The 11,304-nt window shown below is 40.7% G+C and overlaps 1 protein-coding gene across 4 annotated transcripts in view; it reads left to right on the forward strand.

Moving 5' to 3' along the window:
- NT5DC3 (5'-nucleotidase domain containing 3) overlaps positions 1-11,304 on the forward strand; it is a 36,057-nt gene that overhangs the window by 19,734 nt on the left and 5,019 nt on the right. For 3 of the 4 annotated variants that reach the window (XM_006037351.3, XM_025193796.1, XM_025193797.1), the window contains 9 exons: positions 1,632-1,722; positions 2,809-2,946; positions 4,440-4,500; positions 4,717-4,819; positions 4,947-5,048; positions 6,635-6,716; positions 7,056-7,142; positions 9,863-10,003; positions 10,497-10,561. In XM_006037351.3, the coding sequence (XP_006037413.1) occupies positions 1,632-1,722; positions 2,809-2,946; positions 4,440-4,500; positions 4,717-4,819; positions 4,947-5,048; positions 6,635-6,716; positions 7,056-7,142; positions 9,863-10,003; positions 10,497-10,561 (870 nt within the window). Of the gene's footprint in view, positions 1-1,631; positions 1,723-2,808; positions 2,947-4,439; positions 4,501-4,716; positions 4,820-4,946; positions 5,049-6,634; positions 6,717-7,055; positions 7,143-7,567; positions 7,677-9,862; positions 10,004-10,496; positions 10,562-11,304 lie in introns of those variants that run through there. The other variant, XR_003092126.1, reaches the window with a different exon arrangement.

Genomic DNA, 11,304 nt, shown 5'->3' on the forward strand with positions numbered 1-11,304 from the left:
CAGGGCTTTTTATTTCCAAAGTGCTGGGAGCTGGGGCTGGCGGGGTAGCCATTGCTGGGCTGGGAGAGCAGGCAGGGGGTGGGCCTGGGCTGGCTGATTGCCGAATCTCCAAATCGGATTTGGCCGAATTGAATCGGGACAGTGATTCGAATTACCAAATTGAATCACTGTCCCCCGAATCGGTCGAATCCGAAGCGAATACTAGCTGCTTCCCACAGGCCTACTGATTTGTACTGAAGTTTGTCAGCAACATCAGCACCAATGCTTTACTGTAACTATTTGCATATTGCACTGGCAGTAATGGGAAAACTGGTGGAGACCAGTCATAACTTACTACCTAGCCTTGCTCTGAACTGGATGAAAAACCCTGTATGTGCACAGCTGAGGTATAAACTGTAGTGATAGCTAGGATTCCTTGGCAACCTTCACCTTTCTTGCATGTTAAGATTTGGGCACTGCCATGTCTCAGAAATGATCTAAATATGATCCTGACTATACACTTCACAGACACCTGTAGTCTTCCGGCTGGCTTGGGATTATATGTGTCTGATAATTCCCAAGTGTTCTATTTTGCAGTACTCAAAAAGCACTTGGCAGAATTGTGCAGGGGTTAGAACAGGAATCACTGCTCACTGGTTCTGTTCTTGGCTCTGTAAGTGACTATATGCACCTTGGGCAAATAATGTCTCATTTTCCCTGACCCTGCTGCAAAATGGATAATATCAAATACTTTGGTTCCAGTAGTGCATTCCAATCTCAAATACTGATAGAATCTATAATTCTTTTTTTAAAAACATCATCAGTAGTTATTAAGCCTCATATCACTTAAGGTAAGATAAGAAACTGAAGTCAGCTGCCTTGCCATAAAGCTCTGCAAGAAACCTGGGGGAGAGTTGGAAACAAAACCCAGATGTTGAGGTTTATTGATATATCCAAAGTGCTCCAATAAAGGGTGTTAGTTGGGAGAAGAAAAACCTATAAGAGTTAAATAATGATCCATTTGGGAATTGTGAGGATAAATGAGGACATCCTTACCCCTTCATATTATGAGTTTGTATTTAACATTTGTCACAAATCCTTTAATTATCATTTAAAACTCAATGCGACTGAGTTGTATTGAAATTAAAAATAAACTTTATTTAGTAATAAAAGTTCCATTTTTTCCCCCTTGGTCCTTCAAGGTCATACTGCAGAATAATCTGGTTTAAACACTATTGCATCATTGATGCCTTATGAAACAAAGACAGGGAAGAGAATTGTTTTGTTGAAAAACTAGAAGCTGTAACTACTCTTTACAAGCCCTGGAAGCAGAGTTTTAATGGAAGCTAATAGGCTTTTTTTGAAGAAAGAAAAAAGAGCTTAAAAATTGGAATGTGTTTCGTGTGCGTCAGCTTTGTTAAAATGTTACTTGTTTGTGATTTGGCAAGATCTGAATCTGTCTTAACTTACAGACCAAGCTGTTCCTTACGGAACCTGTGAGATCCTCTGATATAGTATTAGTATTTTAGGAAGTTTGGGGCTCAAGTTGTTGTTGGGTTTTGTTTTGTTTTTTGTACAGACAGGCTATCATGCAATAATTGCTTGAAATATCTGATGAACTTTAGAACTGAAATTAATATTGGTATTGCCAGGGGTCTTACTGTTGTTCCGGATGAAGAAGTCATCGCAATGTACGATGGTTCCCATGTCCCGTTGGAACAAATGAGTGACTTTTATGGAAAGGTAAAAATTATAAACTACATGTGTTTTTAGAAAACAAATGGAAATCATATATAAGAATTGTTTTTTTTTCTTGTTTTAAAAATATTCCTATTAGTTGCATTACTGTAACACCCAAGTGCTTTTTTCTATACACTGTACAAACACAGCGTAATTTCCTACCCTGAAGAATTTATTGTCTAAATTGGTAGACAATGAGTGGGAGAAAGCAAGAATTATCACCTTGCTTTTACAGATAGGAAACGGAAGCATAGAAAGATGAAGGGGCTTGCCCATTGTTCTTTCACACAGCTCAGTTCAGTAACACCAAAAGGCCTGGTGTTGTGTGGGAGGTCTGTCATTTTTTGTCTGCACCCAAGTTATTATTTAGCTAGGGAGGGATGTATTGACCCCTCTAGGGTCAATGAGTGGTGCTGACACATTCCCTTTTAACGTTGTCAGAAGGCATTAAATTAGACCGCGATATGTGAATATCCTGAAAAATGTTTTGTGTTCCTCATGGCATTGTCTTAAAGAAGGTTTGGGGGGATTTTGTTTGTTTTTGCTTTTTTTCCCCCCCTGGTCTTGGCCTGTATGCAGCCTCAAGCCAAGCATGTCTAGTGGCTTTCTACATATTTTTGTGGAGAGGGGTTGGCTTGACTTTTGATTTTTACCATCTCACTTCAAGGAAGCAAAATGTTCTGAAATTGTAGTCTGTTTTGTTAGCTTATTGTATCATTCTTTGTCTTTATACTGTGTACCTTATCTGGAGGGGATGTAGATTGCAAACTCCTTGACAAATGGGTCCAAGAACCTTCACTTGATTTCCCCCCCCACCCTTTTAAACAGCAAAAAACAAACAAACAAAAAAACCCCACCTAGTTTGTGTGTATTTTTAAATGAAATGGTATCCTTATACATCTATGTAATTTTTGGTTCTTAAAAGTCAGACAGCTTTAACTTCATCTGATTGGTTGTTTGATGTTTCCCTTTTGTTAGTGTAAATACTTCTGATTAAGTAGTGGAAACAAAACATTTTTACTTAATAGAACACATTTCATATATAGGACTTCATTTTGGTAAATATTTCTGATGGCTTTTTATTTGCAGAGCTCACATGGAAACACAATGAAACAGTTCATGGATATATTCTCTCTGCCAGAGATGACTCTCCTTTCCTGTGTGAATGAATATTTTCTGAAGAACAACATAGACTATGAGCCTGCTCATCTGTACAAAGATGTCAAGGTATCAGTTTAGCTGAGATAACTGACACTTATACCACTGGTGTTTTTATGGCTGTAAAAAAGCTTGAACCCTCTTTCTCCTTTAGTTAAAAGTCTGTTACGGAACCACAGTTTTACATAGTTGGCTGCAGGGGATTTGTGCTGAGTGGAACCTTGTTGACAGGAGATTGGGAAGGAGGTTTAGATTCAAGAGACTCATTCTTGTGAGAAAAAGTTTGGATCAGCATTTAAATAGGTGCATTTGATGCCGTTCCATATTAGCAAGCAGCATAAGACTACATGGGATTTCTATCCATGTGTACTGTCTGCATTTAGAACCCCCTGCCTCGCCTTGCCTCCCCTCACACACACCTTACCCATTATGGCAGCTTTGAGTGGAGCTCTTCAGCCCTTCTGATTCCTAGAGATGTACCTGGAAAAGACTTAAATCGATAGAGGAAATAAAGAATAACTACATAGGAATATAGCACCAGAGAAGTTCATGGTCTTTCCTCTTGAAGGCAGTTGTGTTGTTTCTAGTCTATTTTTTTACAGCTTTTTTTTTTAACATTTATTATTTTTGTAGTCGGTCCATTTTTACAATTTTAATACAGCCTACATCTCTTGAGCTATGTATATGAGTGGTAAACTTAACTATACATTCCATTGCACTTTCCCTAATGGATGAGAAACATTTTGGCAAACTCTGCAGGTCCCAAGTAACTTTATATTATTTAGCTATCACTGTTTTGGCAGAAGTTCTGAAGTTTCCAAAGCTCTGCCTCTTCTGTAGCTTCTTTCTCCATCTTCTTTTGTTTTCTTGTTTGGCTTTAAGTTTTGGTGTTGTCTTTTGACCGGACCTGGACTGTAGCTACACCAGTGTCAAAATGGTAGTAGTATCGTCTCACTAGGAAGTGTGTTATAGATCCAGACGAGGAAACCAGTCAAATGCTTTTAAAGTTCATTCTAGTTTTGTTTCTTAAGGTTTCAGTTATTATCGTCTGTTCATAAAGCTCATTAAATGACAGGGTAGTTGGGAGTGATCCTAACTGGAAAAGCTATCTGACTAAGATTTCAGTTTCTGTAGGAGAGGAATGCATTGTGCTCCAAAGCTCAACAGAAATTTGGTGTAACTGGGGCTTTCCTAAGGGTTTTAGCCCCATGTTACCTCTTAAGGTTCTCTTTTTGCAATCTTTTGCAATCTTAGCTAATTGACGCTGCTGCTTCAAGTTACACGCTTCCAGGAAGCCTTTAAATTTAGCATCTTGGAAGATAAGCTGCTTTATAGAGCAGTAGTGACGTATAGCTAGCGAACACCTCAAGGGAATAAATTATTTTTTTGGTTGGTTTTTTTTTTAGTTTATGCTAATTATTCTCTTTCCAGTCTGTTTTTTCAAAGAGAATAATTGTTATAAAAGAAAGTTACTTGCATGGTACAGGTGAATAGAGTATTCAGATTTGAAAAGATGTTTTTCTTTGGTCTTTACTGTTAATGCTGTATTGCTGTCCTGACAGGATTCGATTAGGGATGTACACATCAAAGGAATAATGTACAGAGCAATTGAGGCAGATATTGGTAAGTACCAGTGAGATTAAACATGGATAATTTTTCTCTGTGTTTTAATTCTCCTTTTAGCTTTCATCTCCCTTCTAGAATTTGCAATACAATAAAGTTTTTTAGCATTTTACATTTATTTTATAAGATTTTTCTAATTAAATATGGCTTGCTGTGAATGTAGCCAAGTATTCTCTTTGAACTGATGTTCTATGGAATTTTAATATCTTTTACTAGAAAAGTACATTTGCTATGCTGAGCAGACCCGTGCAGTGTTAGCGAAGCTGGCTGACCATGGCAAGAAAATGTTTCTCATCACAAACAGTCCAAGTAGCTTTGTGTAAGTGAGCTGCCACAAAACTTAACTGTACTTCTAAAACATAAAAATGAGGGTAATGTGTTCTGTTGTATTGTAAATGTTAGCTCACTACTGCTGTATTTTATTAATGCTGCCATGCTTTCTGTAGGGACAAGGGTATGAAGTTCATAGTTGGAAAGGACTGGAGAGATCTTTTTGATGTTGTCATTGTACAGGCTGACAAGCCAAACTTCTTTAATGATAAGAGAAGGTGAGTATTTTGCCAGTCTAGTGTGGCTCCAGGAAGCCACTCCATGTAAGGGTGTGGGACATATTACTCTGTGTATAAAATTGTATTTATGGAGGTTTATAAGTGAGATTTCATCAGATACAATTTCTTTTTGAAGTCACGGAAAAATATAAGAATACAAGCCCCTCTGGAGCCTCAACTTCCAGCTTTATATTTCAGATATCCATTATGGGACTGCTGGAGTGAGGAAGCGCTGTTTTCTTATTATTACATCTTGAATGCTTTCCATTTTTCAGTTAGGTTTAGGGGACTCAGCACATTTTCAGGGCTTTCATTCGAAACGTTATTGTTAAGAATCACTTGTGTATTGGGGTAGGCAGGCCTTAAAAGCAAAACAACTTGGTGTGCCTTCTCTGTGCCTATGTACTGGCTTGGTTTTTTTAGAAAGACTTAATTCCTTTACACTTAATACTGTTTAGGGGCAATAGTCTGCCTTTTCTGCAGTATGATTCAGTTAGTCAGTTCCTCTTGGTAGGAGGGAAGAGGGGGAAATGTTACATCTCAAAGCAGGTTCTTTGCCTATATGTATGTCACAGTCATCTACATAGCAGGGGTATCAAACTCATTTGGCCCCACAGGCAGGATGAGGGATGGGTGGCATGGGGCTAGTCCATGGGCCCATGGACCCCCTCCCGCTCTGTTCTACCACCCATGTTGGATCCACTACACGTAGTACCCATTCTGGGACCCACACCATATGCAGTGCCTGCCTCAGCTGGTCCAGGATCCATACTGGATCTTTGATACTCCTATATTAAAGGATCAACTAAAATAGTTGGAAAAATTCATCTTTGCAAGCTTTTGGGTACAAACACCCTTTGTCAGACTGAGGAAGCATCTGCAGTTGGCTTGTGCTCTTTCTGGATGGAATAGAATGGAAGCCAGAAGCCAGTATGTGAGAGTGCCTCAATTTGCATTTTCACTGATGGGCAGTCAGTGGGTAAGAAGCGGGTGGGGAGGTGGGGAAAGAGGATGCTTTCTCAGCCTGATGAAGGATGTTTGTACCTGAAAGCTTGCAAAGATGAATTTTTCCAACTATTTTAGTTGATCTGATGAAAGATATCGGATTTACCCAAAGAACCTTGCCTGCCTATATCCTTAGACCAATACGGCTACAACCTATATCCCTGTATTAAAGAATCTCATCTATATATCATTCCCAATTTTCTTTTTGTTCCCTTCCCAGTTAATACTTGTTGGCTTAGTAGCTGCATACTGCCATCCCTGAGTGGGAGGTCAGGTTCCTGACTTACTCTAGCTAGTTATGGAACTTAAGGGAAAACAACAACTGAGCAAAATTTTTTTAACTTTTTTTATATTTGTATATATAATATTTTATGTATATGAAAGAGATGCAAGATAATGTCTGGCTGTCTGTTGCTATAAATCAAGGCCCAGTAGTTATAAAATACATTTAGATTTATCAGGCCTTAGTTAAAACTTAAACTGATTATTTTGCTGAAAGATTGGCATATGATGAAGCAGTCTCTTCAGCACTGTGACAAGCATGGCAGATGTTTCTTTCTTCTTCTTTTTTTTTTTTTAAGACCTTTTCGGAAGGTGAATGAAAGGGGAGTGTTGCTTTGGGACAAAATTCACAAATTGCAGAAAGGCCAGATATACAAGCAGGTATGTAGACTTCCAGTACATTCTCTCATTGTCTTTATAAATTTCATTTCCAGTTGCTAGAATCGTAAGTCTTTCATAGCATTCATAATTTTTTTAAATCAAATTAAACTGTGGTTGAGAATTATTTGACTAATGGAATGATTGTTGTGGGCTTTCAATATACACATGTAATATACATATTCTGTGTACATTTTTGTAATAAAAATGTTACGTATAATGTGGAATTCGTAGTGTTTCAGTGTGGTTTTTTAAATTTGTTTTTAAACATTTTCTTATTGTTCATGAACAGGAATGTTGGATGCTGTTTTGGTACACACTTTTTTTGTTGTTATTCTGCAGGGTAACTTATATGAATTTTTGAAGCTTACTGGCTGGAGGGGTTCCAGAGTCCTGTATTTTGGTGACCACATTTACAGTGATCTGGCAGTAAGCAATTTCTTTTCCTAATACTATTTCCTGAAAACAAACTGTTTTTTGCTTTTTGTTTTGAAAAGCGATTTAAAACAAGAAGCTCTCATGTTCATGTTTCTAATTATATTTTAAAACAGTGCAATTTGTGGAAGTTAACAAAATTTCACAGAAAAGTGGCTTGAAGCATTGAGAAAACTTAACGTAAAATAGCTTCCAAAGAACGATGATTATATTACCTTGCACCTGCCGCGTAGCTTTTAGCTTGTTTCCAAATTGTCAAGGACAGGAATGCAAGCCCTCATTCTTGAGTCAAATACTGGGTGTATCATTTTTAACCGAGAATAAATACGGATGTCCTACCATACAGTACATTGCTGATTTGGATGACATTTACAACTATCTGTAATGAGAGATGAATGAACTTCTGTTTTGAATTGCAGGAAGCAATCTTCCTGTCACTACTTACAACATCTTGTTTTATGCCGTGCTATCAAGGGCAGCCACATAAAACAAATAAAAGAACAGTTAAGCTGTGGCGTCAAGGTATAGGTTAGTAAAATTATCTTATTTGTGCAGTAAGATAGAGGCAATTAGCTTAATTTGCTACTTAAGATTGTCTTGTGCCTTCCCTTATACTAATGGTTTTCAACATTTTGCATACTGTGTTACAATGGAAGAAAACTTTAGGACCCTCCATTCCATCTTGCCCTGCTTAGGGCTTAGCTCATGCAGCATAAGGTTAGCAGAATCTGGGCCAAAGAGAAAAAAAGAGCAGTTGTATTTTGCATAGGCACAGAGAAGGAGAAAGCGCAGGGAGCTAGTGGCACCTGCCTCATGATAAGACCTGTCAATTGTGGAAGTTTTAGCAGCTAATAGGGGGAGTGTCTTGTGGTCTGTTATGCCAAGGGAGGTTAAGTACATGAATATTGTGGAGCGTTTCCCAGCTGTGTACACTCCCCCGATACCTCTGACCTTATGCCAATAGAGTTCCTTGATGCAGTGTGGCAGGGCACTTGATGTACCTGCCACTTTAAGAGGTCAGTCAGTCTGCTGAGCCACCGGCAGGTGGGGGTCAGGGCTAATTGCAGAGTCATCTGACCCAGGGCAGGCAGCAGGTGAGGCTAGGCCTGATCAAGGGAGTCACCTGATTGCAGGAGGTCTTTGTGTGGCTGCAGCCAAGAGGAAGGGATCAAGGGGCATGCAGCTGGGCTGATGATGGCTGACACTAGGCCGTCTGATAAGGCGGGGTCAAGGAAGGGGTCTGAGAGTGAGCTGGGGGCCAGAGGTGGAGGAGTCAGATAGACGTGGGGCCAGGGAGCCTAGTGGTTGGCAGCCCAGGAGGGGCATAGGGCATCTTGGGGGAAGGCCGGAGAGTGACAAGTAAGATCAGGAAGGCCTGAAGACTGATCCTGGTTAAGATCTGAAACTGCACCCTATTGAGGCAGGTTAGCATGGTGGGGCTGCTTGTGGCAGGGTAGCATCCATGAAATGCCACATATGGGCCACTCCAGGGAAAGGTGAGGATGAGGCACTGGAAAGCCTCAACTCCCACTGCCTTGTGGGTTACTCCATGGAGGGGGAAGGCTAGGGGAACACACCCTGACAGAAAAGCACTTGGCAGGAAAGACCAGGACCACATGGGTCCATTGGCCCAGTGAGGGGCTGGGGAATAGTGTGTGTCCCAGTGAGGGGCCAAAGGATAGCGTGCAGGGCCAGACAGATCAGAGAGCCTGGATAGTGAGGCCTGGTGAGGGGTCTGAGGAATATAGTGAGGCCCAGTGAGCATAGTGGGACCAGAGGGGTCCAGCTGCCTAGCGAGGGGCTGGGATTAGAGTGCAGGACTGGGTGGGTCTGAGGGCCTGGAAAACAGCCGGGAAAGTGGAGAACTAAAATGGTCCAGGACAAGGGACCAAAAGGTACTGGCAGCCCAGGGAGCGGTTGTGTGAGACTTAAGGGTCTGAGGGGCCATAGAAGAGACTGAGGGGTCTGGCAACCTGAGTGGGGCCAAGAGGGAGATCAAGGGTCTGGCAGCCCAGGAAGGGGCTGTGCGAAGAGACCCAAGAGGTCTCAAGGCCCAGAGTATGGCTGAGAGGGGCTGAGGGGTCAGAAGGCCTAGTGAGGGGCGCTGTCAGCAATTGGTAGAACATCTGTAAGGATGCCATCTGCGAGGCATGATGTAGGGGAGGTATGGAGCCATGCAACTGGCCCATATGGCCAGGACCACAATCCGAGTGATTATTATCAGGGATCCTGATTTTCCCCAATTAAAATATCACAAATTCTCTGATTTTTAAGACCCCCCCAAATCCGGGATTAAAATGAAAAGCCCCTCACTCTACCCTCCTCCTTTCCCCCCCCAGCCCTGCTGGTGCCCCTCGCTTCCTGCCCTCCTCAGCCCTACTGGAGGGGGGCGCACAGCTTGCAGGACTATGGGGCTAGGGACCCGTGTCCACAGCCTCTTGCCCCCAGCAGGAGGTGGCGGCTGCTGCAGTGGAGCAGAGCATGGAGAAGTTGGGAAGTTTCCTTTGCGCCACCAGAATCAGTCCTCTGATTTCGGAAAAGCAGAATTTGAAGTGTATTTTTAAAAATTTTGTATCATATGTTAGGAGGGCCTGACAACCATGTGCTTTGGATTTCTGCTTACATATAGGAAGCAATTAATTTGATACCCTTGTATGGCTAAAGAATTGTAAGAAATTTTTCATTTACATTTTGCTATCCTTGTTGGTAAATAGGATTTGACTCTGAAGCATGGCTGGCGCACTGGTGCCATTATTCCAGAGTTACGATCAGAAATTAAAATCATGAACACAGAGAAATACATTCAAACCATGACCTGGCTACAAACCCTGACTGGATTACTGGAGCACATGCAGGTTTGTATGCTTTTAAATAGGTTTTATTTAGCAGAGGGAATTCAGCCAATTCTTCCAGTTACAATTCAGGTTACAAGTGTTTTCTGTCTGATTTTAAATCTTTTACATTTAAGCCTTTAAATCTGATTGTAGATGAACAAAAATTGCAAGAAGTATTGAATTTTATTCAGCTAGTTTCTTCACAGGTTCTAATGGGTCTCAAAATATACTGAGCGGAAGCAAAAGCAACAAAATAATGTTGTATTTTAAGGCTTACTCAGCAAAAACTCTTTTTCTTCAAGTCTGTCGGTAAAAGAATCTGTGTACGTACCATGGCCTTCAGCTTGTGTTTGGTGGGTAGGGCATAACAGATTTCTGCATATTTCTGTTTCTCTGATGATTGCATTTGATGCTTGCCTACCTTCAAACTTTTTTTCCAGTGTACAAAGACTCTCAAGCAGCACTTTTTTATAAATGGCATGTTCAGTTACTTGATATCTGTATTTTTGTTCAGGTCCACAGAGATCCAGATTCTCAAATGGTTTTAGAAGAATGGAAAAAGGAAAGAAAAGAAATGAGGTAAGAAATGAACTTTCTTATATTTGGGTGTTCTTAATGATACTTGAAAATGTTAATATCAACCTCTTCAGTAGGTTTCTGGTTTGGAATTTCCCAGTTTCTTTTCCTCAGCAATTGATATTCTCTGTTCTAGTTACTGATAGCCATGCATCTCATTTCTTTCCTCTCTTCTATCTACCTCTCCTGCAGCTTTTGTCTCTTTCTACAGACCCCGTGAACTTGCACACCAACTGCAGAGCTTTGTCATGGTTTTTTTTCCTCCTACCCCCACAGTACATACATTATGATCCCACACATAGCTTGATGTTACCCTGATACTGTTTTCACCCTCCACAGTCCTGATTTTGTAGTTTTAAATTCTACTGTGTTTCTCTGTGCCTCTTCCATGTTCAATTTGTACCCATTGCTAACAGCTCCATAGATTAATTTTCGTCTAATTTAAAACCACATTTCTGAACTGAGGGAGCAGCACTTAAATTTCTCTTAAATGTTATAGCATCTGACATCAGATATTTTGTGAGGGGGGAGGAGTTCACATTTTTTAAAGGATGCAAACAACCCCACTTCTCTCAAAAGAAAGGGAGATTGGTAATAGCATTACAGCAGTTGGCTAAAGAGCATTGGTAGGAAAGCCTTTGGAACCAAGAAGGCTCCTGCCAGTCCTCTTTAGGTGGAAAAACGGTGACTGGGGTAGATGGGATGGAATGCAAGAGCTCAAGAGTGAGATTTGCAAAAGCAGGAAT

This window comes from Alligator sinensis, unplaced genomic scaffold (assembly GCF_000455745.1).
Source record: "Alligator sinensis unplaced genomic scaffold, ASM45574v1 scaffold74_1, whole genome shotgun sequence".
Classification (NCBI taxonomy): domain Eukaryota; kingdom Metazoa; phylum Chordata; order Crocodylia; family Alligatoridae; genus Alligator; species Alligator sinensis.